This window comes from Passer domesticus, chromosome 7 (assembly GCF_036417665.1).
Source record: "Passer domesticus isolate bPasDom1 chromosome 7, bPasDom1.hap1, whole genome shotgun sequence".
Classification (NCBI taxonomy): Eukaryota; Metazoa; Chordata; class Aves; order Passeriformes; family Passeridae; genus Passer; species Passer domesticus.
In genome coordinates, this window is record NC_087480.1 from 53117217 (window position 1) to 53144159 (window position 26943).

General features: G+C 53.0%; 1 protein-coding gene across 2 annotated transcripts in view; it reads right to left on the reverse strand.

Moving 5' to 3' along the window:
• Positions 1 to 252: 252 nt before the first annotated feature.
• The window catches only part of ZSWIM5 (zinc finger SWIM-type containing 5), a 95495-nt gene continuing 68804 nt past the window's right edge, over positions 253 to 26943 (reverse strand). For both annotated transcript variants that reach the window (XM_064428703.1, XM_064428704.1), the window contains exons 3-14: positions 21462 to 21610; positions 20630 to 20780; positions 15190 to 15369; positions 12796 to 12972; positions 10389 to 10535; positions 8947 to 9084; positions 8227 to 8487; positions 7694 to 7829; positions 5792 to 5949; positions 3480 to 3643; positions 3092 to 3173; positions 253 to 2672 (exon numbers count right to left, since the gene is read on the reverse strand). In XM_064428703.1, the coding sequence (XP_064284773.1) occupies positions 1810 to 2672; positions 3092 to 3173; positions 3480 to 3643; positions 5792 to 5949; positions 7694 to 7829; positions 8227 to 8487; positions 8947 to 9084; positions 10389 to 10535; positions 12796 to 12972; positions 15190 to 15369; positions 20630 to 20780; positions 21462 to 21610 (2606 nt within the window). In that variant the 3' untranslated portion in view covers positions 253 to 1809. The remainder of the gene's footprint in view (positions 2673 to 3091; positions 3174 to 3479; positions 3644 to 5791; positions 5950 to 7693; positions 7830 to 8226; positions 8488 to 8946; positions 9085 to 10388; positions 10536 to 12795; positions 12973 to 15189; positions 15370 to 20629; positions 20781 to 21461; positions 21611 to 26943) is intronic.

The window sequence follows — 26943 nt, forward strand, 5'->3', positions numbered from 1 at the left end:
CAGCAGGATGGATCAAGACCCGGAGAAACGCTGGTGTAGCTGGCATGGATAGGGCAGTTCTCCAGCGTGGGCAAGGACCTGCTAACATTGTACATGGCAGGGAGCTGCACCCAGAAACAACCAGGGTGCCTTGTCCCTGCCCTGTCCCTCTCTTTGGGACACAGGAACTGGCTACCACAGGGGGCTACGACACTGCTCTGCACCAGTGTGGTGACCCCCCAACTTCAGAGAAAGGCAGAAAGACACAGGCAGTAACGTTCATCCCTTTTATTATTAAACATCAGATGAAGAGGTCGCACACACACATACACGCACGCACGCAAAAAAAAAAAAAAGGGAAGAAAAAAAAGAGAGAAACAGACTGGTTGAAGACTGCTATTTCGGTGGCGACACAGACCGAGTACAATTGGGTTCCTGGCCAGAGCGCGGACACAAGTCACTTGCCAAAAAATTAAACCAGACAGCAGATAACTAACGCGCGTTCCCCAACTACACGTCACCATCCAGACCGGCCCTGGCCCCCCCAGCCCTCCCAACCTGCTGGCAAAGAAATGAACCAAAACTGAAGAGCCACTGGCCCGGGGCTGGAGTGTGCCCCCAGCGCCGGGTGAGCTGGGAAGGGCCGAGCGCTGGCTGCTCCACGGAGCTGGGAACGGTGCAGGAGGTGACGCGGCTGCCCCTCCCTCCCCCGAAGCCGGCAGCCCTGGTGCCCGCCCAGGCACTCGCACCCCGCACCTGCCCTGCGACGGGCTGAGTCCTCCACCGCCAGCATCCGCGTGTGTCCGAGTGAGCATCGCCCCGAGCGCCTTCCTTTGCTGGGCTGCTGCTCCTCCGTCCGTCTGTCCATCCGTCCATCCGTCCCAGGGCTGTGAGTCGAGTAGATGTTCGCCTCCCCCCCACACCCTTCTTGCTGCTGCCGATGCCATGGGAACCTGAGAAATGTTCGCGTGCCTCCTCCTCTTTTTGTCTGTGGTTTTGTGTGGGTTTTTTAAATAATAGTTTTAATAATAATAACAATAATAATAATAATAGCAATAATAAAAATAATCGCCCCAGCCCACAACAATTTCAAGTATCCCCCAAATAAAAGACAGAATTATAAATAATTATAACTTTACAATTTAATAATTGACACATATACTATAGTATTTACAGTATCATAAATGCTTTTTTTTTGTGTTACTTTTAGTAAGCAATCCCTGAGAACAGTTACTTTTACTTGTTTTTATTGAAGTATCTTCACAAATAGAGGAGTTTGCATGTCTCGGGCGGGCGGGAGAAGCGCTCTGCAAAGCCATCGCTTTTGGTGACGCATGAGGTTCTAGTGTCGCAGGTTTCTTTGCTTGCTTTTTTTCCTTTTTTTTTTTTTTTTTTTTTGTTTTGTTTTGTTTCATTAAATTTCCCACATAATTTTAAAGATTTTTCACTTTGCAACCTTCGTATCCCTCCAGCGACCACGTCCTTCAGGAAAGAGGTATTAGATTTCCAGGTTAGCTTTTGGTATTGGCAAGGGAGGGCAGGGGGCTGAGTAAACCATCCTTTTTCCCCGTGGTTGCCTTTTGGTTTGTGCCCAAGGAATCTCTGGATCCTCTCAGTGTGTGAAATGGTTAAATCCAAGAAAGAGTAACACTAAAAGGAAAAAAAAAAAAAAAGAAAGAAAACAAAACAAAAAAAAAAAAGAAACAGAAGACCAGAACAGAGCAGCCTCTGCCGATGGGGGGAAGCTGATCTCCACTTTCCTTCCTTCTTCTCTCCCGAGTCCCCGTGCTGTGGCCAGATCCTGCCAGTGAGCATGGCAGGAGCCGGGGCTCACCCAAACCGTTCTCGCACCAGCAGCATCAGTTTTTTCTTGCCTTTGTAGATTTGTTTTAGATTGTCAATGAATTGGGCAAACTGTATGTGCCCGTCCTGTGCCAGGAGGAAGGTCTCCCTGGCCTTGCTGAGGAACTCGATGAACTCCCCGTAGTGCCGTGGGCTGATGTGGGTGAGCCGGGAGTGGGTGGTGTTGATGTAGGCGCTTATCGTGGCGTCCAGCAGCTGCCGCAGGGGGGCTTTGTCAGTGGACATCAGCTTCCCCGAGTTCCTGCGCCCGGGGATGCCGGCCAGCCCCGGCGCTGTCATGGTGCAGCGGCGAAGGATGTCCGAGAGCACCGTGGCACAGTGCACGCTCTTCACCACCAGTGGGATGATGGCTGCCAGCTCGTTTTTGCCCAGGGAGTGGCTCAAGGCGCAGGCCCAGAGCACATCATTGATGGCTGGGTGCGTGTCCTGGTTGTAGGCCAGGTTGAGATGTGTCATGGCCAAGGAGGCCAGTTTGAAGGCTCGCAGGGGGTAGCCCCGGTGCTCCATGTAGCGGGCGATGGTGAAGAGCTGGGTGTAGGTCATGCCGGTGGAGGCGGCGTCAATGACGATCTGGTAGGCGGTCTCAAAGGCGATGTGGTCCTTCTCGCAGAGGGTCAGGGCAGACAGGGCGCAGTTCTGGGGGTCCTTCATGGCACACTGCAGGGCCAGGGTGCGGGCACAGCTGGCCAGCTCTTCCCGCTGTGGGTAGTCCAGGCTCAGGCGCAGGATGGTGTTGTGGGACATCACTGTGGCCGCCACAATGCTGGTGGCTTCCGTGGGAGTGAACAGTGAGTACCAGCTCTGCAGGATGCTCACCAAGGCCCTCACTCCTGCAAGAAAACATTGGGGTCACAGCGTATCCCTGGAACCTGACTCAGTTCATGGGGCTCCTCTGAGACCCACAGACAGGGCAAAAACAGCCCACAGCAGTGCTGAGCTGCTGCCTTTGTCCCAGGAGGGACAGGACAGAGGGGGACAGGCAGAGGCCAAACCGCACCGCCATGCTGCAGGGCACAGAGACCAGCACTGGCCTGGGCCAGGTACGGGGCACCCATCCAAGTCTTAAACCAGCCACTGCTGCAGTCCCAACCCTGTCAACAGGTGCTCTGAGGTAAATTTGGTTACCCAAGAAGAAATGAGAGACTCAGGATAACTCAGATGTTCAGGCCTAGGCATGACGCAAGGATCTCCATGCCCAGCCCTGCTCCCACAGGATGCAGGCCAGATCCCCCAGCCACATGGAACTCACCCACTTCAGTAGCACACGTCACCAGCCACCTCACCATCTCCCGCCGCCGCCAGTTGAGTGTGGACAGGGTCATGCGCATCACCTGTGAGGCAAACTTGGGGTGACTGGCTGCCCTGCAGGGCTCTAGTGAGGCCACCCAACAGAGCAGTGCTCCCCAAAAATCCCTCTGGTTCAACTGGCTACCAACTACCTGGCACTGCCTCACCTCCACCCAAACCACAGTGAGCACAGTGGCTTCCCAGGGCTGACGTCCCCTGCTCAGGACCCTGCAGGGATCAATTTACTCCATCCACAGGGGACACCCTGCTTGGTGGGAGACCACAACCAGCACAGCTGCCACAGCAAGAGGGGCAAAAGGGCCACCAGCATCCCCAGCATCATCATGTACCTGGAGCCCCAGTTCCAGTGCCACATTGAGCAGTGTCGTGTCAGAGTTGCTGTCGGCTGGCGTAGCAATCTTGAATGCATCCTGAGCCAGCTTGAAGATCAAGGAGGAGGAGTGGATGTTTTTCTGGATGGCCTCCAGCACCGTGCGTAGGCGCAGCATGTCCCCTGGGAGCAAGCAAGAACGGTCAGAGGGCTCAGGCATCCCCCCAGCTTGCCCTGGAGCCCAATCTCTTGCCTGCACCACGTGGTGAACAGTCCCTTCAGCACTGCCAGCCCCTCTGGACACACACAGAGGGACACACAGTGATGCTGGATCAGGCCCTGCAGTCCAACAGTCTAAAATGGAGCACCCTCCCCAGGAAGTGATACAGCAAGCGTCCTCACTCAAGTTCATCCTCTCACAGAGAGGACAAACAAACCTGAGTGATCCCAGACATGTCCTGTCTTTAGCAGACATCTCCAGGCACCTGGATGTTCCACCCTGGCTTCAAGTGTGACAGCTGTACAGCAGCTTCTTCCCAGAAAAGGAGGGGCTTGGGGAGATGCCTAGTACGGAATGGTTGCAGAAACACCAGTCTGCATCCAGGAACAATATTAGGAAGAAGAGGAAAAGCTGTTTGCTGCACACACTCTGTCTTGCCCAGCAAGTTCCCTCTGCAAGCCTGGGCTGGGGTTACCCAGACTTGCTGCATCTTGGTCCTTGATGTCCCAGGTCAGGCACACAGCACTCCCAACTGAGACAGGCTGAGTTATTCCCAAAGAGGGGAGCTTGTGGCACAATAGCCAGTGGTGCTGCAGGTCTCCTGCTACAGGAGGTTGTGGGTGCTAGGATAGATGATGGCACCCGGAGATGGGGCAGGATCTTGGAAGAGGGACACATCAAGGCATATTAATATCATGGTCCTGCACCTAGCTTGGGAAATCCTCCTATCGGTGCCTGTGGGACACAACGTGGGGAGTGGGACCTTTGGGATGTGCACAGACCAGAGGTGCTAACATGCCACATTAGGTTCCAGCTTCATTTCTACTCCTACTCATAGACTGAGCAGATGAACCTCATGCAAAGACAACCGAATCATGCAGAGCAGTGTGAAAAACCCAGTGCTGCACCTGGACACATGGAGACATCTCGGGTGACTCATAGCTAAAGATATCACCTGCCACCCACCACAGCCGCTTGCACTGCCACCAAAATGCAAGCCTCCCTAAAATGGCTCGTGGGGCGTGGGCAAGACAGGCTGCAGGATCACACTGGGACATGCTGCAGCAGGGCAACACCTGAGGAAGGGGACAGTTGGAAAAACAAATGCAATCCAACAGCCCTACATCCCCGGCATAAAAACCTCATCCCATTAGGCAATGGAAGGGAGTAAAATACCTAAAGCATAAGCCAAGTACCAGCTCTTCATCTGAGCACTGCAAATCAGGGAGAACACCATCAGCCCTGGTAAAGCAGCCTAGAGGAAGAGGCTGGAAGGAGAGAAGAGGCTGCCAAGGCAGCAAGGCTGGAGCTTTCTGACAGCTCATTTCCCTTCCCTCTCACTGGGGAAGAAAAACATTCCCTGTCAGGCTGGCAGCATCAGGACATCACAGGGCAGTGGTAACTGCTTGGCTCACTGACCCTCATGGGACACAAGACTCTTGCCACCCTGATGGGGCTGGTTTCTGGTCAGGGGGATGTCTAATGAAAAGCCTGTGCTCGCCTCAATAATAGTGCCTGGGCAGAAACTGAAGAGGCCCAAAAGAACAATGAGGTGTTTCACGAGCCCCTTGCAGCTGGGACCAAAGTGTCCCACCCAGCACTGCAGATTCCATGTCCAACAAAAGCCACTTTTGGTTTGTCACACATGGAGGTCTTTTCCTTCCCACAGCCCATGCAGGATCATTACTACAGGGTGGAAGAGACAAAGCAGAGGTAAAAGGATAAACAGCTTCAAACTAAACCGTGGCATGACCTCACAACATGCCTGGCAGGGACTGCTGGCCTGGCAGCATGGTCCTGCATCACCTGGGACGTACCCAGGACCTGCAGCACCGTGGCTGCACCCCACTGGAAATTCCCATCCTGCCCTGCTGGACCATGAGCCCTTTGGGACAAGAATCCCAGAAACCCCAGATTCTCAAGGCCAGCTCATCATGCTCTGCTCACAGTAGGCTGCTAGTGGGGCACCACTGGGGTCAGTGGGGCACCCAGCCACCCTCTGCCAGTGCCAGCAGAAGCAAGAGCTCCCTCCTCTCTCCAGGAAAAACTCTCCCATGCTTTTGTGCACCATCAGCCCATCAAGCCTGCCCCAGAACTGCCCTGGCACCAACCTTTGGCTGCTGTGAGCATGGTGGAGGCGAGCTCGCACTGCTGTGACTCCAGGTGGCCCAGGGTGAACCAGCGCGGGTACCTGCTGGGGACCACCGAGACCAGGTGGTGAGGGTGGGTCACGTCGCCGGACGGGGCCGTGGTCTCCAGGACAGGCAACCTGAAGGGCAAGCAGGAGGAGGCAACATCAGACCCCAGCCCAGCCCCAGCTTCACCTCCTCTCCCTGAGGAGCTGCCAAGGCGAGGCAGGGCTGCCTGCAGCAATGCCTTTGAACACGTCCTGCTGCTGTGCACGTGCGGGGCTCGCGAGGCTGCGTGCTCAGCACATGGGCACAGGGATCAATCTGACACTGACTTGAAAGGGGGGAGAAAGATCCTGGAGTGATTTATAAACTTGTGAGGAAAAGCACAGACCTCAGAGTAAAAAAAAAGGAAGGAAAAAAAGAAAAATCCCTCCTCCCCTCCTGCTCCTTTCATGTCAAAGCGCCCGGCAGAACTCCTGACTGTATCATCTGGTTCTTCTTAAAACGCCTGGTTATGATCAGAAGCAGCAGCACATTTCCCCAGGGCCTCTGCAGCCAGGTTAGGTTGCCTGTTTTTGTGGGCACATCCCAAAGCCTGGAAAACCTGGGGGAGAAGCCAGCCTAAAGAAGGGGAGCAGGATTCTCAAGTCACCAGCCATAGTGACAAATCCTAAACCCCTGAGTTGGTGCTGGTGTTGTTAACTTGACGGTGAGTTATGCAGGAGAGGAACTGCACCCTGGACACGGAGGGCATCCAAATGTCTCTGCTATCCTCACTTGCAGGCTTGAGGTAACCACAGGGCAGCAGTAAGTCCAACTTTTCCAGCCCTGGACATAGATACCCCAGCAAAGGGAGTCCTAGCTGGGAGCAGGGGTGGGCACTAACAGAGAGCATCCCTGGGGCCCTCAGTCCTGTTCAACAGCCAGAGGTCTCAGGTCTGGCAGGACATGGTGCTTCTGCACACCACAGAGGCCCTTGGCTGCTTATTAGAGCTGGTTGTCCTCCCGAGCAGCTCTTCCCAGAATAGAGGGATTTCAAACTTTCCCCCAGTGCTGGAGAGAGAGGACCCATTTCACTGAGGAAATGCTGCAAAAAAGGCGATGCTCTGGGTCAGGACTTGTAATGGTGGTAAGAGGGAGAGAGCACTGGGATGCTCTGGAGTTGACAGTGCTCCAAGCATTGACTTGTTTAGGAAATTCCAGCTTTTCCACGATGCACCCAGTCCCTGTCAAAACAGTGCAATACACAGGCTGATGTCTGAAGTGTGTCATGGACTGGGGAAAGAGATAGGGCAGCTCTCAGCATCAGCTGTTTCCCCAGTCCCAGAGACAGAGATGAGTTTTCCTCCGTCTCAGAGACAGAGATGAGTTTTAATGGAGAACAGAGTGCAACTGTGCTCTCCACCTGGCTCTGTAACACCCTGGAGCCCGGGGCAAACCATCCACCCATCTGTGCCAGGATAACAGCCCTTGTTGTAGGCAGGGAGGGCTGCAGGGTGCTTGAGGCCTGGCAGACAGAAGGCAGATGACAGCTCTGTGTGTGCCTGGGACCTGCTCTGGCAGAAGATGCCTGTCACAGGGGCAGGCAGGTGGTGGTCCGGCCTGGAGCAAGGGGCTGGGCCAGCAGGCATTTTTGGACCCATGCAAATCCATGTAAATGGAGTTTATAAACCAGGAATCACCCAAATGGAGAGCAGGAAACTCTTTGCACTGCTGCTGTGCCCAGTGGTCCTACACACCGCAAAAGATCCCACGGATGGCAAGCTCCAAGCCTGTCTCCACTCCCATCCCTGCTCTGAAGTGGCAAAGCATCCCAGCTTCCCAACAAGCACAGGAGAGAGGCAAAAAGGGGAGCAGAGACAGAATTAAACATGCACCAACCTCATGGCCCGCAAAGCCAGCTTGTATGCCAGGTCAGCATCGTGGGGCAGCAGGGCAGAGAACAGGTATTTGGCAAAGGTGTGCATGGGGACGCTCTCCCGGTGGATGACTTCTCCCAAGCCGCTGAAGGGACCACCTAGGCAGAAGCAGAGCCCATCAGCCACACTCAGCACAGCAGGATCTCTGGCTGGGGTCTGCACCACCCCAAAGCTCTGAGGATCTGCTGTTCAGCTCCCTGGCATGTTACTCAAGTTGGATCCAGGGATGCTCTTTCCTTTTCTAAAAGAGAATAAGAAACTGAAGCCATGTGCTCAGCACCCTTCTCCATATTGCCTCTGACTTGGTCTTTTTCCTAGGGATGCCAACAAACCCTTGCTTTTCCAGGTGATGGGCAGAGCAGCCATCCTACATGCTCTGCACCCCATCCAGAGAGGAAGAAGCAGAACGTGCATAAATTTTGAAAAGGGCACCTCAGAGACATTACCAACACTCAGCTAGGACACAAAAGTCAGCTAGATGAGCCAAGGCCCCACCTTCTAGCAGCAGGATGCACTGCTTCCTCAGGGTCTGCACCAGCACCGGGTCCAGCTCCAGGTCCTGCAGCCGGGCAATGATCTGCTCCTCATTGCGGCACACCTTGTCCTGGGCATAGAGACCTTCAGGCATCACCCTCTGCTGCCCCATCCCCATCAGGGCCACCTCTAAGGCCAGGGACAGGTAGGACTCGTCACCGTCCTGGCTGCTGGTCACAACGGGCACATGTTGATACACTGGTGGTTTGGAGTCCCCAGCGTCTGCAAGGAGGGAGAGGAGATGCAGTGGGGTGAGAAGAGTCTTCCCAGACAGCAGAATCACTGCAGAGAAAAATCTCTCACTTCAGAAACAAGACCCGCACTTCCCCTCCTGCCTGCTTTTGGTTACCCAGAAATGACAGGTGAAAGCTCCCTGAGGGAGACGTGGGTCTCACCCTCCCTTCCTGCTCTCACCAGGAGATGCAGGAGACCCAAGACATGTGCGACAGGGTGCACAGCTGACACCAGAGCCTTCCCATGGACCTGCTCTGCAAACCCTGAGACTGAGAAAACTCTTATTTCTCTCTACTCACTACCTTCTCTGTCTGCACTGCAGCTCTGCCCTAGTGCTCCTGCCAAGGCAGAGAGGGGGGACTCAAGAGTCCAGGTGTCCAGAGCCCCAGATCTGCACCCACCTCAGCCACAGACACCAGGGAGGGATCCAGGAGAAGCACTTGGTACCTGAAATTTCAAGGCAATTTTCCTCTTCTAATCTACAAGCTTCGGTGAGGGTGAGAAAGAGGCAGCCGATGGGGTTCAGAGGGTGGCCTACCCAGCCCTCCAGGTTGGTGATGGTTGTTGCTCCTCTCTGCAGCAGTTCTGGATAAAACAGAACAGGATAATGGTAAAAGTAAGGAATTTAAAGACAAGCTCTGCACCCAGAGAGGCTTCTGAGACCAGAGGACTTTTCTTATCCCACAACTTGCGTCACAGGAACCTCTAGGGCCAACTCTGACATGGTAGTTCACAAAGGCAAGGAGAAGCCACTCTGCACAGACAACTGAGGGAGCAGGCACAGACACAAAAAAAGGTGTCCCTAAGGCCACATAAGATGCAGCAACTCATTCTCTGTTCCAAGAGGAGCATGAGGGTCCGCAGAGTCCCAAAGATAAGGTCTATAATGCCAGACCTGCAGCTCATGGACTGATTTGCAATGGTAGCCTGAATGTTTTGGAAACACAAGCAGAAATCTCTCCTGAGATGACAAAGACTTCCAGTGAGTCTTAAAATTTCATCTTTTGGTGATCTGGAGCTGGCTGAGCTGGCAAGGACCAGGAGTCACTGACCTTCAGCAGCACTGCAGTAACTGACCCCGGCTCCCTGCCAAGTGCAACTGCAAAAGGAGGAACACTGGGCTTGTCTCCTGCTACATTGACTCAGGAATGCGAGGTGGAAGCAGCACACCCAGCCAGATACTGCTGCTCTGCAGTCAGGCAGCTCCTCTTTAATGCAGGCAGCTCTTGCCTGGGCAACCCTTACAGGCAACCAGACACAGCAACAGTGGGAACAAGAACATCCCTGCTGCAGAGCCTGAAGACAGCACGTGGGCAGCTCTGTCCTTAGTGTGTGGGTATCAACTCAGCTTGGCTCAAGCAACTCAGTCTGTCTTCCTAGGACATAAGCAGTGCCCTGCAGCGCTGCCCATCTCTGCCCCTCTGAATGGGGCAGCACAATTGTGTTACAGAATCACCAGGCTGGAAGAGACCTTCCTCCCACTAGAGACTGAGGCAAAGAAGATATTAAGCAGTTCCACCTTCTACTCAACTGCAGTTACTGAGTTCCCTCCTGCATCCATTAGAGAACACAGGTTGGTATTACCCTTCCTTTCACTGTCAATGTATTTGTAAAAACATTGCTTATTATCCTTTACAAAAGTTGCCAAATTAAGTTTAAACTGAGCTTTGGCATCTCAAATTTTTTTCCTACATGCCCCAGCAATCCCCTTAAAAACTTCCTGAGAGACCTGACCCTCCTTCCAAAGATGATACATCCTCTGTTTATTCCTTCAAAACATCACTGCCCATCCAGGCTGGATGTTTGCCTTGTCGAAGTGAAAAGACTTTTCCAACCGAGATACCCCGGCCAGACATCACAAGACACTTGTCCCGTAGCTCCACTCGTACCTTTCTTCTGGTGCTTGTATATTTCCAGCTGCCTTTGCTGCTGCAGTCGCAGGGTGTTGATTATGGCCACAGTGAGTCGGAGAGCTTCCCTGGGGTAGCCGTGGGAGCGCAGCGCGTCCACCCGGGCACAGGCAGTCGGGACGTGCTCTGCAAGGCAAGGAACAGGGCCACGCCTCAACCACGGCAGCACAGGCACTGACAGCATGGTACTCATGGGGCACCTTCCACTCATGTTCCCCACACTGAACTCCTGCTTCCTGCCTTGAGTTCATCCTGTTCTCCCTGCTCCTGGAAAGGATGCCTACCAGGAATACCAACAGGACTCCTGCCACACTCAACCCACAGCAGCCACGTCAGCACCTAAATCCCCACCTCCACAAAGCTTATCTAATGGAAGCATTTCCAGCACACCATTGCTGCAGTATGACAGCTCCAATGCAGGCTGTTACAACCCTGCCGCTCATTTCTCCTAAAATCTGCACGGTTTATCTTGATTTCTCTCACTGCTCTCAGGGCACAGGGTCAGGCTGGGCATCCAGCACTGTGCTGGGGGGCACTGGCAGACTTGGGGTGATGCTTTGAACTGACTCCTTAACACCTCCATGGAGCGAGCTCTGCAGACATCCTGTCTTCTGCAGTTCTCCTACCTGGTGTTTTATTATTAGGAACAGTTGCACTAAACCCCCTCCCAAGACTCACAGTTGCTTAGGAATTCATCTGCTCCTGCTGCTTATTGCTCACCTGAAATCACAAGCAACTGTGGAGAGGATTATGACTGAGTGAGAAATTAGCAGGAGCAGATGACATGACATGCTGCATAACAAGCAGCAAAAATCCCATTTTCTTGCAAAATGTCCTACCAAGGGGAGAAAAAAACCCAGGCAAACACAGATGATCTGAAGTTATCATAGAGGGATAATTTCTATTCCTGGAAGAGTTCAGAAAGCTCTGGAAATGCAGACAACCACCTCCACAAACGGGGTATCCACATCCCAAAGGTCACCCACAAGGAATACATGAGGAAGAGATTTCAGAACAAACACATCTGTAAAAGAGCTTCTTGTTGCTCCCTCTATTCATTTGCTAAATGGATGAAATATTCATCTTCTCACTGAATTCATCACTGGAAGTTGCTGACAAATCACCTTCCTCTCCCAGCACTGAGTCCCTGAAGAGGTGCCAAGAAAGCAAAAGCGCAAAATCCAAAAATCATGGCAAATACATCAGAAAAATAACATGCACCAACCAGCTGGGGGAAAGGGCTCACCAGAACCCAGATCAGGCTCAGGAGAGGGGAGCTGTGGCCACCACATTCCTTCTAGATGGAGTCCATGGATGCACTAACCTACCACTGCTGCCTGTGGCTGTATGGGAAGGGCACCTCCTGCCTGCAGCTGCCCAGAACTCTTTCCAGAGCAGAAACATCCTCTCCTGCTCCAGGTGAGGTGTACCAACAGCAGAAATATCCTCTCCTGCTCCAGCTAAGGTGTACCAACAGCCTACATATGAGCTCTTCCTATCTCCTGGCATTAACAGCAACTTAGTGCCTGCTACTCCAGGAACTACATCTCTAGACAACTTTAAATATTCTCTTTCCTTGTGGCAGCCCCCAGCTTCTGGAGTGGACAACAGTGCAATGGTGGGCTTTGACCTGTTCTGTGTTCATATATTCAACACTTGGACTGCAGGGGATAAGTAATCCCCCTTCCTGGAGGTGGGTGGGAACTTGTGTCTCCCATTTTGGGGTCTGTCTTAGGGCTGACAGCCACACCAGATTCCCCCCCAGGCCCTTCATGTCACTTGTTCTCATCCCAGACAAGGAACTGTCAAGGGTCCACAGATCTGCCTGGGGTCATCATGACTTCGCAGGAGAGAATTTGTGTGGCTTGAGGTACTTGGGCTAAAAGTCCACAACACAGGAGGCCTCTGGGCTTGCCTGGCCCACTACACCTTAAGCTCCGACTAGGCTTAATTATACTGACTGCCAATTGCCTTTAAGGGAAGACTAACAAGAAAGGGAGAGCAGGAAAGAGACAATCCAGAGGATACAGCTGTGCTTTGCAGTCAATTTTCAAGAGACTTTAAGTGTCCAGACCCCCTGTACTGGAAACAGTGAGAGGTTGCTCTGGGGACAGCAAAACACTGGCAGGATGAAAAGGGACATGATGAGCTTGGTCCAAACTGGCCAAGAGAAGGCCAGACTGTAAATATGTGGAGATTGTTCTAAGGATTGTGGCTGGAGTGTGGGTAGGCATTGAATTCTTCTGCTCCCCCCACTCCTCAGGGCCAGGGCAGCAATTCCAGTCTGGACGCAGGAACTTGCAAGGACCCAGCCTCAGGTGACCCCTCTCCACCAGCAGCCCTACCCACACAGGCCATGGGAGGAGCTGCTGCTTTGGGTGCTCACCCAGCCACAGTGGCTGTCCCTGGGAGTTGAAGAGGAGGCTCTCGCCCTCCCGCTGGTAGGAGGGGGACACGTAGAAGTCGCTGCTGATGATGCGCTGCAGGTGGCTGTCCTGCCAGTGCAGGTCACAGCCCTCGATGGCCCGCGTGAACACCGTTCGTCTGGGCCTGGCCAGTGAGTCTGCAAAGAGAAAAACCATCAGTGCCCTGCTGGGGCAGGGGCAGCCTGCTCCTCCTCCCAGACATGACCTCCCTGGGCACAGCTCTGCCTTTCCATGAGAGCAAAACCTGGCCTCACCCCAGTAACTTCTGGGATGGACATGGCTCTGGCTTTGGATACCTCTGCTGACTCATGTCTCCTCAGACAGCACTGCTAAGTAATTTGCCAGAATAGCTGACTTGGTCAGAGAGGTGAGAAAAGAGGCAGGCACCACCCACCCATTTGCTTTGTGACCACAGTCCACTGTCACACACAAGGCTGATGCCTTGAAACCTGGCAGTGTGCTCCCTCCCCTGTGACACTGAGCATGCAGGCAGCTGCCCCAGGGTCAGGACTGGGCTTCCTCAGCATTCCTGCCCTGCAAACTCCATGAGCTCTCCTCCTCTGCTCCAACACAGTCTCAGCTTCACTGAACTGCAGCTTCTTAGATCAGCAGCACATGAAACCATGAAGGGAATCACACGAGTGTGCCTGATCTGCCTCCCAGTGACTGGGGGAACCCACCACCCCCAGCAACCTCTGTGGGCCGTGTGAGAGGGCTGGAAGGGAGGAGACAGCATCATCTGCAACCCCACTGCTGCCCTGCACCGGACATCTGCTCCTCTTCAGAGCTGCTCTGTAACTTCATGGGCATTTCTGAAACTACCAAATTAGCATTTCACTCCATCCAGACCAATCAAGACAAGTGGTTTGTTATAAGGAAAAAACCTGTCCAGAGCAATCCCACTATCACTCCAGCCACACTGGATCATGAAGGCCAAACACAGCTGGCAGAACGGGAAGCCCCAAAGGGGGTGCAACGCTCCGTGTTAGGTCCTGCAACCCACAAGAGGGGCCGAGTTAAACGCATTCAAGGGTGGAAAACAAAAGGCACTGTTCAAAGCTGATCCAGGGAGGCTGGGTAAACATGCTCCGGAAACGATGGCAACAAGCAATTAGCCGGAATGCTGCAGGCACCCTGAGGTGGAGAGAAATTAAACAGGTGTTTGTATGTTGAGAACCAAGGCTGCTCACTTTACCAGGAAGGATTTCAAGAATCAGCTGTTCTTCAGTAATAAAAGAGGCTGTCAACAATCTGGAGCAGTATTTGCATACGCACAAACATGAACCCCAGGACACCTCCAGGATCCGTGCTGCTTTCAGTGCCCTTCTTGGAGAGGCAGGAGCACAGGGAGAAGAGAAGGGGACATCCCTGGCATATGCTTTGGGAATTCCCTGCAGGTCTAAAAAAATGACCTGTTCACCCCTAGCAACCTTCCCCAAATGCCAGAGCAAACCCTTGGGAGAGCTGGGAACACCAGGGGGGCAGTCCTGGGACTGATGCAGGACAGAGCAAGGCCAGGTTTAAATTAAGCTGCTCCCTGAGGAAGAGCCTAGGGAGGCCGATCCTGGCCATGGCTTGGGGTGGTTGGCAGGGCAGCCACGCTCCCAAACTGCTGCTGCAGGACTAATCCCACCCTGAAGAACGGAGCTTCCCCTGTGGCATGGCTGCTGTCCCCCTCTCCTCCACCCACCCTGGCCACACATAACACACCGAAGAGCAATTCCAGTGCAGCAGACAGAGGCATGTGAAGAGCAATAACTTTCAATTAATGTCTACTTCGGGCAAAAGGAAGGAGAAAGAGTGCTTAAATTTAAAGGGATCAAATGCTTTGTCAGCGGCTGAGAAACTATTTTAGCACTAAGGAACAACCCCTTAACTACATTGCTCTGTCTGCGCTCTGCACTTGAACTGCGTTAACATTCCTGGCTAATGACTTCCCTACCACCTGAATCACAGCCTTTAAGTGAGGCTTAAGGGCAGGGAAACGGGCTCTGCACCATCTCCAGCTCCTCACTCTCACATTACAGCCAGGACTTCTCAGCTCAGCTCTGCTCTGTTGCAAGCAGTACTGTTTTCCTGCATTACCCCATGCCCAAAACTGCACTAAACTCCCCCAAAGTCAAACGGCTTTAAAACAGTCTCTAAACTCAAAACACGGGCAACTTTACCCTGTAGCAAAGAAGCAAACATTTATATATAAAACCAGAGGCTGTGAAGGCAAATATTTTGTATTCCTATGACTCGCAGAAACATAACCAGCAACTGAAGCAGGTTCTCTCAGCTTTGGGGTGAGTTTTGACTAGGACCCAACCCCTGTGGCTGTCAGCTGGATTTCCATCCCTGCCCAGACTCACCTTGGCTGTGACCGGAGCTCTGCGTAAGCGCGTTAGTGATGTTGGGAAGCTCGTTACCATAATTGCCATCTTCCAAGGGACAGACGTCCATCTCACCCCACTTGCGCAGCTGCCGGAGCCAGCAGGATTTCTCTTCCAGCTTGCAGTGTGGGTTCAACACCACACACACCCACAGTGCCCCTAAACAAAGCCAAGAAATCACGGAGGTGCCACCGCCATGCGTGCAGGGCAAAGCTCTCTGGCCGCCCTGCAAGGCTCCATCGAGGTTTGTAAACTCATTTCAGCATAATGCAGAGACCCAGGAGGGGGATTTACACAGCTTCTAAATAAGGAGGAAATTAACTCTATCCCAGCTGAAACCAGGACAAAGTAAAACTCCTTCGTAATGAAGCTAAATTATAATCTCATGAGATGGGGGACAGTGGGGAGGAGGGAAGGGGAGAGCGACTGTGTATGAATTTGTGAGTGCTTCTGTCTGCCAGGACAAATCTAGTGTTTGAACTACACATCAAAGCATGCTTAAAAACACCCTGGCAAGCTGCAGAGTCTGCATCTCCAAAGACTAACCTGATTTTGATCCTACCCACGTTCCAAGCGCTTTAAAACCCGCTCTGAATGCTATTTCATCTGCTATTGTTCTTCAGGCCATTTGCATTCAACTATTTAAAAAGGAGATTTAGTGTATTTTCTTTCTTTTTTTTTAAATTTTTCAATCCCTAGTAGCCCCAAGCCTGCAGAGGAACCAGCAGAGGAACCTGGAGCTTGGCTTGACGTCTTGCAGACAAGAGCCCTCCCTGATGTGAGTCCTCCGGGTCTCACAAGCCAAGCTGCCCACCAGCAGGACACCCACGCTGACACCCTCTGGGTCAACCATGGGACCTCACATGAAGCTGGTGATGCTGTCTGCTATGTGGGAGACAAAACCAGAACCAAAGACATCTGTCATCATTAAGATCCAGCTCATCCTTTCATAAAACAGGGCTGATGCTGGTGCTGCTAACTGAGCCTTGCAAACTATTCCAGGTCACTCACTGCTCCGATAAGGGCTACAGCAACCTGAGTAAGTGTAAACCTGTGAATTTTTCTTCAGCTAACTCTATTTCTACCCAAATTTCCCTGCATGGCTGCCAGGATGTAGCATGTCCCCTCCCTTGTACTTCCCTGCAGGGTGGGATGGCTGTGGGCTGACACAGCTGCAATATGAGGTATCCCCAGGGATCCCCTCAGGCTGAGCAGCTCCTGCTGCTCCTCTCTCTCTATTCATGTCAAATCCTGTCACACACGTGGGACAGTTCAGCTTCCTGCAGAAACACCCTCCCTGCCTCTCTTCCATGGGCACCTTCCTTCTCCCTGCTGTCCCTCACGTCTCCATCACTCCCAGAGCCAAAGTTCCCATCCCAAAGTGACAGCCAGTGGCACAACAACATCACTCAACATGCCTCCACTGCACAACAAGGAGATTCCTCCACAAGCCCCAAGCACCTCCCTCGCTGGCTGTGTTTTGAGCAGCAGCTCCCCACCCCTGCCACTGATCCAAACAGCCCCAAGCGAGGCTGCAGATCCAACAGGAGCCAGAGCAGCTGGTCCCTCTGCCAGACAACATGAGGCAAACCCAGGCTGAGCAGCCATGTCCTGGCCCTGGCTCCACTCTGGTGCCTTTCTGCTCCTCTGCATTACAGCTGGTTTTGGGGTGCATGGCCCCTCACCAATCCTTTCCAGTTGGAACTTGTGGACATGTCTGGTTCAAATCATTAGTAAGGCACGGAGGCTGTGCCTGTCTGGCTCCTTGGAGCCTTGGCAGGACAGACGTCACCGCGTCACAACGCAGATGGTGGCAGCAGCATCACATCCAGGAATGGGCACGGGAAAAGAAATTCCAGGCATGAGCATCAGCAAATGTCCAAAGCAGCCCTTGCCCAGTTCAGCTCAATCTCTGTCCCCAGGAAACCCCACCAACACCTCACTTGTTTCTAACGAAGAGGGGGGATTAAGAATTTTGAGCTGCAACATTAGCAATTAATTAACGTGTAAAAGAGGTACCTCCTTAGGGGCTCATCCTTACCAGAGTAGGTCTATGTCACTCACTGCCAGGCTCCTGCAGGCTCCACAGGGGGATACTCAGACATGGCATCTTTTTAAAAATCAGGTCTCAGCTCCAGAAAATGAGTCTTCCTTAAGGAAGGGGACAGAACTTCCCACCTCCTCAGGTGAACATGAGATAAAACCTGCACTCGACTCTGGGTGTCGGGCATTCCCTTCCATCAGTGCTCCTGCCTGTTGCCATTGCTCTTCTTCGCCCACTTTGGGGTGCAGGTGTCAAAAGCAGCCTTGGGCATTTCCAACTCACGCCTCTGAGGGTGCACAGACCTTGGCTGACAGGCAGTAACAAGGCTTGGTGCTCCAGCTTCACCGCCCCCAGGAATGGGATGCACCCGCTGGATTTTTGGCTCCCACAGCTCTGCTAATATGCGTTCCTTGGAAGCCTCATGACTTTGCTGCCTATTTTTGAGAGCCCTCTGAGGCATCCTTTGCATGCCAAAACATTATGCCCCTGGGCTCTCCTGCAGAAAGACCGATGTGGTGGGGAGGTGGGAACCAGGAGGGAAGTGAGATTTGCATCTGTCTCAGTCATGCTAATTATCTGGGAGATATAACAGAGTGGTTTTCTGAGCCCTGTGGTCAAGTGACATCAGCTGACAGCACAAGTGACTCCTGTCCTGAGCCGAAATGCCACACCAGGTCAGACTCCATGTCTCTTCACATGCTGCAGAAACCTTCATCTGAACTTTCTGATAGCAGGAGGTTAAGTGGGGAACAAAGCGGCAGATCACGATTAAGCTAAGCCTCTAAACAAAAATGCTTTTTGATGACGGGGCTGGGTGCAGGGACAGGGGGGTCAGAGCCTTCCCAGACCAGTGGTCCTGGCTGCAGGCCCCAGAGAAGACAGCGCGCCGATCCCGCGCCCAAGTTTCCCAACCATCAAAGAGATTCTCCCGTTTCCCACAGGGTCGCTCTCCGGCTTAATCTGCTGAAATTCCCCACTGTAAACAAGTGGCCGAGATAAATAAACCCGTCTCCAGGCAGATTAAGGTCAGGCTGCACTTCAGCTGGTTTTTCGTCTATTTTTTGTAATTAGGCTTTAATCGTAAGTACTAATGCGCCAGGGCAAATACTCCCACGCTGCTGAGCTCTCCATCCAGCAGGTCCTTCCTCTGGCTCCCCAGCAGACGGGGCAATAGAGGTTCAGTTGGCAGCACATGCACAAGCAAATGATCCCGTTTTTATTTTCATTTCCTTTTTTTTTTTTATAACTCTGAAATCCTGCAAAATCCTTTACATTTTCCCCAGCATAAATCCACAATCTTCTTTAAGGCTGATCTTCTTCCAATCCCACGCAAGTCTGTGATGCAGTCTTTGCTAAAATCGATGATTAATTATTAAACACGTGCCCAAAATAATTTCCAAAAGGCTCATTTTTTGTTTCTAAGTGGTGGAGGATTGTGGTCTGTGCCAGGGCTTCCCGTGGCAGCTGGCAACAGGCCCCTCATCCCTCCCTTCAGCAGGAATACTGGCAGCTTTGGCATCCACAGCCCACAGGCAGTGGGATGTGGTGCTTCCACTACCCCATCTGCCCTGGCTACTGTTACCCATCCAGGGATGGTTTAGGACACTGCTCTGCATTCCTGATGTTTGTTTCTGATAAACACCCCCAACTCAGAGCAACTCTGGTCCCTCTGGACCTCCACACCTCCTTCAGAGATATGCTCTGCTCCTACAGTAAACACTGCACACGGCCGAATGCAAAAGGCTTCTGTAAAATGAAGGAATAATCCCTGTTCTGAGTACAGTCCATGCCTGTCTGGAGTTGCTTCCTGGAACATCACCGTGTCCTCTACAGGAGCTTCTCTTCAGCATGGAGATGCCCAGACCCTCACGTGTGACACGCCTGTGGCAGGCGAGCTGCTCTGACGTGTGTTGGCTGGCACCACACTTCCCCTGCTGTCGTGTTGATCCAGCACTGGAAGGGCCCTGACATTCCCCAGCCACTTTGCCATCTGCCAATGGGGACGTGCTGCCACCTCCTCCCACTCTGCCGACCAAACCTGCCTGCACCAGCCTGGTTCTTGTATGGTTAAGCCAGGACTGAAACCCAACCACGCTCCCCTCGCCTGTGCAGGAAGGGAGGGAGGGCTCTCAGCTTGGATAGCAGCTTGGAAACCTGGCCAAATAATCTGTAATTTTAAGCAAATTGCTTCCTGCGTCCAGGCCTGCCCACACACCCATTCATGTATCACCAGTGTGCTTGCTTTCTTCCATGTGGAAATTCTGGCTTGGTGGACTTGGCCACCTCTCCAGGATCCTTGCATATCCAATTGTCTAGCTGCAGCATCCCAAAATCCTGGAAATATCTTCTTGGCAAGCAAGTGCAGATGAGCTCTCCAGAGCTGGTGTGGTTATTTCCATCCAGGAAACTTCATACAGAAACAAGACATCCCACCCCTGCCCAGATCTTGTTTGCATAGTTTGGCCAGGGTTCCCAGCCTCATTTCAGTTTGCATTTGTTGGGCACTTGGTAGGTGGGTTTGTGATTTCCAGCTGCAGTTTCAGATGTTCCAGATCCCAAACCATCCTAATCCTTCTTCCAGCTCTACCATATCCCTTTGGTGCCAGCCCATCAGCCCTTGCTCTTGGCAGAGTATCTCCTACCAGCAGGCTGCAGAGGAGCCCAAACTCACTCATCAAACTATGGCTCAAGTCAAACTATTCACCCAAGGTCCCATATATCCAGGAGAGCCCAGAATTGCAGGGTTAACTTCTCCACACAACCCTACTGCCCAAGCTCACGTCATCTAAATGTTTTATTCTAATGATATTACAGTGTCAGCCAGCTGAGCTGGTGTCTAAGGTGCTTAGCTAGAATTACCCAGCACTGCATTTCCCTCACAGCCAGGCTCTGTGCTGCCCATCCTGCCCCCCTCACCCTGGAAACGTGCACAGCAGCAGGCAGAATCTGCCAGATGTGATGGGACTTGAGAACCCGCCTTCCCTCTCTGGATCACGGTTCCCCCAGGAACAGAACTTCCACACCCAGGCTACATCCAGCCCCTGGGGCTCACCAGCCCTGTGTCCTCCCTCGCAAAGGCTTTGGGGCAGCTCACCAAACACCAGCCTGCTGGAAGCACGGGACCAGCAACACACTGCACACCTGTCACCCTTGATCCTTTTGCAGGAGAGGGGCAGGTTTAAGGTTTTGAACTGTGTGGTTTGGGCCTGATCCAGCTGTCTCACATTGATTACCCAGCAGGGGATACAGTAAGGTCCTGGCATGTCTCAGGGTCTCCTTTCCCAAAAAAAGAGCCCCATAGGGCCTCTGTAATGATGCCCATTGGCCCAGCAGCCCAGGTAACTCTGCTCCTCTCTGCAAGGCAGTGACCCTTACCCAGCTCATCCCAGAGCTGCCGGCACTTCTCTGTTATGCCTGTCCCCTGCTGCCTCCAGAGGGAGAGCCGGGGATCAGCCATGAACTGCTCTGTGATCAACGTCAGCATCCTGGCCCCGTTGGAGTCCCTCATGCGCAGCATCTCCCGGACCTGGAAAGGACAAAGAGAAAGTCTTGGGTGAGACAAACCATGGTCCTTCAGAGCTGTTTAAGACATTCATCTGGCTGGCAACTCACAGTATTGTATATATGTATGTATGTATTTACAGTCTGAGGGTCCAGACTGTAAATACATACATACATATATGTGTGTGTGTGTGTGTATAATGTACAGTCACACATTATAACCCTCATGCAATGGGGGGGTTGATGAGGCTGTGATGAGGCTGACTGGAGCCCAGTTGAGTAGCAGTCACAGCAAGGCTGTGAAGGAGACTGAGATTAAGAATATGAAAGCAAAGCCCATCTGCAAAGAAAGAGAAAGGTCCACAGGCTGGGTGAGATTTGTGGGTTACGGTTCCACCTTCCCATGGTCTTGCTAGGCTCTGCAGGGCTGGCTTTTTCCCCACTGCACTGAAGAAGATGGGGGAATGCCCTTCCTTGCACAGGGATCATGGCACCCACCCATGGGAGGAAGGGACCTGCCAGGACAGCAGGTGAGACAATCCAGGCCTGACCCAGAGCCTGGATCACAGCCGCCTGCTCCGCGACAGGGCGAGAAGGCACTGGAGCAGAGATTCCCAGCTGTGATGGGCACCCTGCCAGGGCAGCCAGCGAGTGCCAGCTACGTGACATGCTGAGCAGAGATGGGAGAGAGCAGCCGGCTCCTCACCTTGGCAAACATGGAGTTGAGCTGCTTCCCCGAGCCGTAGTACCCTCCCTGAGATAGGAACAGCTTCACCTGCTCTCGGACCTGCTCCTCGTCCAAGTGCCAGCAGTTCTCGTCGTCGATGCTGGCCCCAGCAGTGGGGTCAGGAGCGCCTGAGAGGATGGGGGGGAGAAGAGAGACAACCATGTTTATGGCAGCAGGGTCAGCAGTCCCACTAGCAAGGAGTGGACCTACCTCTGTTTTATTAGGAACCCACCTTTACTCTGTCAGCTCAGATGACAGAAAACCAACTTGATTCCTCGGCAGTGAGCCCAGCTGGCAGCACTGTGCTGTCCTAACACAGTAGTGGCAACAGCCATCAGGAGGGATGTCCTGACCACAGCGCTAATGCTTGCATGGCCCCTCACCCTCTGCACCCCATGTGAAAAGAGGCTGAGGAAGACCAGGGACCTGCCTTCCTCCACAGCCCCAGGAGTGCAGGCAGCACAGCTGCAGAGCCCGAAGCGCTCTGCGGCTCCAGGGATTGCCCAGCGTGCTCCTGCTCCACATCACCGGTTTGTTAAAGCATCAGTAAAGCTCCAATTCCTGCAAGCCCTTCCCCATGTCTGGAACAGTCTAACAAAGGTACTACTGCACTTGGGCTCCAGAGCCCGGGGTTAAACACCTGGTCCTGCCCCTCACTTGCTTTAGGACAGGGGACCAGTCCCTGGGCATCAGTGTACCTGCCTGAGATAGACCCTCCGAGCAAAGAACAAAGGATCAATAATCCTTCAAAGAACAAACTGTGACCAGAACAGGGCCTTTGGCAGGCACACACATGCATTCACAGGCTGCATTTAATCTTCCAGAGAACAAAAGAAGGAAAGAAAACCCACAATTGAGTTAAACAAGTTGGACCAAATTTCCCTCACCTTGCCTCCTTCGATTCCCATCTTCCCGCCCAAGCACTACCCTATGTCCCAGCCACGGGTTCCAGAGCTCACAGGACAGGCAGTAGCACAACTCCAGTGGGCAGCCAAGAGCACAAAATGGAACAGAAAGCTGGGTTTTCAGCTGTCTGCTTTTGGGTCCTGCTCTACAGAAACTCCTCAGGGAAAACCAGTACCGAGGAGGGACTGGTGCAACTGGAGGATGCTCCACTGCACTTTGGTCTGCTTCTCCTATCTCCCTCCCAAGAGAGGAAGAGGGACAGCACAGAAAGAGCGAGGTGCTGCATGAGGAGCCATGGGATGTTGTAGGTGACACATTCCCAATTAAATCTTCATGATGTCTTTTCCAAAACTGGGATCTGGCTGGGGAGCAGACATCACTTTCCTAGAGACAGCCTGGGATGCTGTGCACACCCCAGCCTTGTGCATTGCTGAACCAGGAGCTCAAATACAATTCATGAAAATTGTGCTCCAGGATGCTGCTCAGCAGGGCAAGTGTCTCTTCCTGGCTTGTAAGCAAGACAACATCAACCTCAGGGGTTCTGCTCCTCCAGCAGACTGAGAACACTCCTGACCTGCTAAGATACAGTTATTTGTATCTAATGTCCTTTACAAAATTACTTTAATTTCTGCTAACAGTCACTGCCTGAGAGAAGTCCCAGCAAGCCCTAGGCACGCTGAAGGGACAGGATGCTGCTGCTCCCTCTGCAGAATAATTTATAGTCGACACAACCACATAATTGGGACGAGAGCTGAAGCAGCAGAAAGGAAATCACAGTTCCTGGATGAGTATGAGGACTTTTGCCACATACACCCTGACCCTGATCCCACAGCCCAGGAGAAGCAGTTAAACCCTGAGCCCACAGCAAGGGGCGAGTCCTCCTCAGTGTTCCACCAGAGTCAGCTCAGTCCTGTCACAAGCCACGAGGGACAATCACAGACAGGGACAGTCCATGCTGGCCCTCTGAGCTTTTCTGTGCCTTCTCCTTCCCTCCCCCAGCCTCATCCTTATCTCGCAGATAAAGAGCAGACAAGCCGGTGATTATCCCCTATCAGGAACCGATGACTAATCTGTCTACCAGGAGCGCTTATCCGGCCCCATCGCTAGGTATCCCAGACGCTTGCACTCTTAATATCCTCCTCGCCACCATCCTGCCCGCCACTCCCAGCTGCAGCCTCGACTGCCTCTACAGGGTCACCTGTGTGTCTACAGGCACCAGGAGGGCATGGTCACCTGGGGTGACCCATCCCACCAAAGCCCAGCTCATCCCTCACCATGGCCACATGTCACCACTGTGACAGATTAAGGAGGAGGAGGTCGCAAAATGCAAGAAGTAGGTTCGTTCTTTGGGGGTTCCCGGGGCTACCCCTGGTGCCTGCTGCTCACACGTAGCGTTAGCAACGGAAAGCCCGAGCAGCAAGGAAGGGAGCGTGCAGCTAAATAAAACCTCCTCCTCCCACGCAACACATTGAGCACTTCGCACGTTGGGGTTCGGGCCACAGCCAAATTAGCAACGCGCCTCCCGCGCCTCCAAATAAAGCCCAAATTTGCTTGTAAATGTATTTTTTTCTCTCCTATAAAAGATTCAGAGAGAGGGCTGTAATAGCAAATTCCCACACGTGCAGCACAACCCAGCAGATAACGGGCTGCCCAATTACGCTGGGGAGCTGGATAAACATTTAAGAGCAAACAACGGGATTTGTGCTGGGTTTAAATATTAATGGCAGGATTTGTCCACTTCCCCTTGCCAACGTTCACACCGTGGGGGCTTCGGCAGCGGCATGCCGTGACGCAGCTGATGAGTGATTCCATGTCTCAGCTCCAAAGGAGCTGGGAACGGCATGTAAAACAGCCCGGCGCCTGCATAACACATTTCTCATATAGCAGCATTCGTGCTCCAAAGAGCCCTGTTTCAGATGTGCTGGATCTTGGTCCTGCCGGATTCAGATTTAAGGAAACACCATTGCACATCTTGAGTGGAAAGAGTGTTTCACCAGCCCGTTTACACTGGCTGTAGAAACAGAGATAAAAATGCAATCCATCACACCCCGAGCTGGGCTCCCCCCTCACCGGGAGCTCAGGGGTTTAACTGTTTGACAGCCAAGTGAGACTTGGCAAATACAACGACCGAGGAAAAAGGACTGGAAAAATCTACAAATTAGAAAAGAGAGTGAAGTCAGGCACGGAAAATTCAACTCCTTGCTCAGAAATTAGCTGCCCAACATGAAGAAAACAAAAGGAGCTCCTGGACTGAGAAGCTGCAGATTTCCAGGGATCAGGAGGCAGTAGGACCTTGTGGGTCATGCCAGAGCATTGTCACATCCCAAACCCAAGCTCCTGAACCCAAGGAGGGGAGATACATCAGCTGAGTAGTGTGGAAAGCACTCCCAGAACATCTGACTTGAAGCAGGATTGGTGATACAAAGAAAAAGGCACGATTATAATTTTCAACCAGTATCTGGAGCTGATAAAGTGATGCTAAAAGCCACCCAGTGATAAGGGAGGCTGCTCCAGCATCTCCTTTATGGCCATTTCACCCGAGTGTGCCCAGCAGCCAGCAGTGGTTTGGGGCCTGGCCGTGCCAGCCCCGGGGTCAGTGGTGCTTGGAGCAGGGCTGGCTGTCGTGGTGGCCATTCACAAGGGCCATCTCATGACTGCACATGGTGGTGTTGCTGAATGCCTCCCGGCTCCTCTCCGGCGTCCAGAGAGAAAACAGATGTGAAGGATCAGCTCAGGGCGGGGGGTGGGGAGGACATGGACAAATAAGCAAACGGCAGAAAACCTTGAAGAGAAAATAACCAGGCACCAGAAAGGAAATGAACTCTAACAAGGGATTAAAAATAGCAGCAAAGCAAGGAATCGAGCTCTGCCAAGACTCCCGGTTCGTTTTCAAGTGGAGGCAAGTCAGAGGGAGCTGCCAGGGCAGCCTGAAGATTCACATACACCTGACAGCACCGGGGCAAGGGAATCCAGACTGGCTCCCAGCAGGGTGGACAGGAGCAATGTGGTCCAGCTGGTACCAGTATCTGGTGCAGCCAACTTTGGAAGCTGCTTGTCAAGAACCACTTGTGCTCTGGAATCCTTTGGCAACCCCAGTCGCTCTGCAAGACAAGGGGAAGAGCTGCCTTTCTCTCCAGCACTCAGGTGTGTTTTTTCCCTTAAATTCACCACAGCTCAGCAAACAGGAACATGAATGCCCTGGAGATGCGACCTTCTCCTCCTCCCCTGCGGGAAGGCAGAATTTCAAACAGATTTACTGGTGCTGCCCTCCAGACGCTGTCTCGAGATGACCTGAAAGTCAAAGAGTGCCCGAGGACTCCTCAAACATCAGCCTTGGCTCGGTGTGACAGGACAGGCAGGGACTTCCTGCACACTGACCTGGCAGCCAACTTGCTGTGCACAAGGAACAAGGTGGGACAGTCTTAGCCCAGGAGTTGAAGGAAAGCTTAAGGTGGTCAAGAATGCATGTAGGACAAAAGGGAATGGATGAGGCAGCAAGCTTCTTATGGATCTTGCATAAGGAGATCTGCTTCTCCCATGCCAAAGCCTGAGGGACCATTCCCTTTCACAGTTTCCCAAAAGTCCTCTCCTCCAAGGAAGCTCCCAAGACCCTGCAGGACCACAGAGGCCCCTTGGTGATTCACATGGCTTGTCCTCAGACAGAGTTGCCCCTGCACCTTCTGACAGCAGAAGTTTTGTGACTTTTCTCACTTCTGGTTGAGAAGAGCATCCCAAGCCCTTTGATGGCACCAGATGAGCACTGCAGATACAGTGTCATCCACTGGCATTTCCGTGGACCAGACAGACCACCCCAGCCACAGCTCCTGGACTGAGGGCAGCAGCACCCTCTGGCACGTCCACATGCTGCTCAAGCTGGGTGAGTTACAGAGCTGCAAACATGGGGTCTGCCAAAATCTACTGCTCCTTACACAAGGAGGGGGAAGAATTCGTCACTGATGCATGAAAGGTACCTCTAAGCCCCAGATCTGGGCCCACAGGCACTGTGCCATCTTTAAGCTCTCAGAAGAGTGGACAGAACAGGGTGCCAAGGTGGCCACCACCAGATGTTCCTCACTCCCTTGGAATCTCAGCTGTTGGATGCAAGCTTTCCAGCTGCAGCTTCTGGCTGCCCCCAGCATTCTACCCACCAGGAGAGACCAAGCAGCCACGAGTCACTTTTGCTGGCACAGTGACATCCTTGCAGCCTTGGTCTGTGCCAGGCAGCCACACTGCTGGCTTTGTCCCCTCGGGGAGGAGCATTGAAACCTACGCTGGTCTCCTCCCTCCAGCTGCCACTCCAGACGCCAAGCGCGGAGGTGCCAGACACGGGAGATGCTCTCGCTGGCACACGCTGCCCTTGGCGGCCCAGGCGCAGGAGCAGAAACGTGACCCACTTCAGCAGGCGGAGGTCAAGTGGGGAGCAGAGCGGCAGGCACACCTAGGCTCTGCTTGGACTGAACCCTCCGGGAGCACGCAAGCGCCTTGGCTGCGCTCCAAGACTCCATCATTACTGGATAGTTTGCATTTCCTTCTAGGAAGACAGCCGGGAAGATCG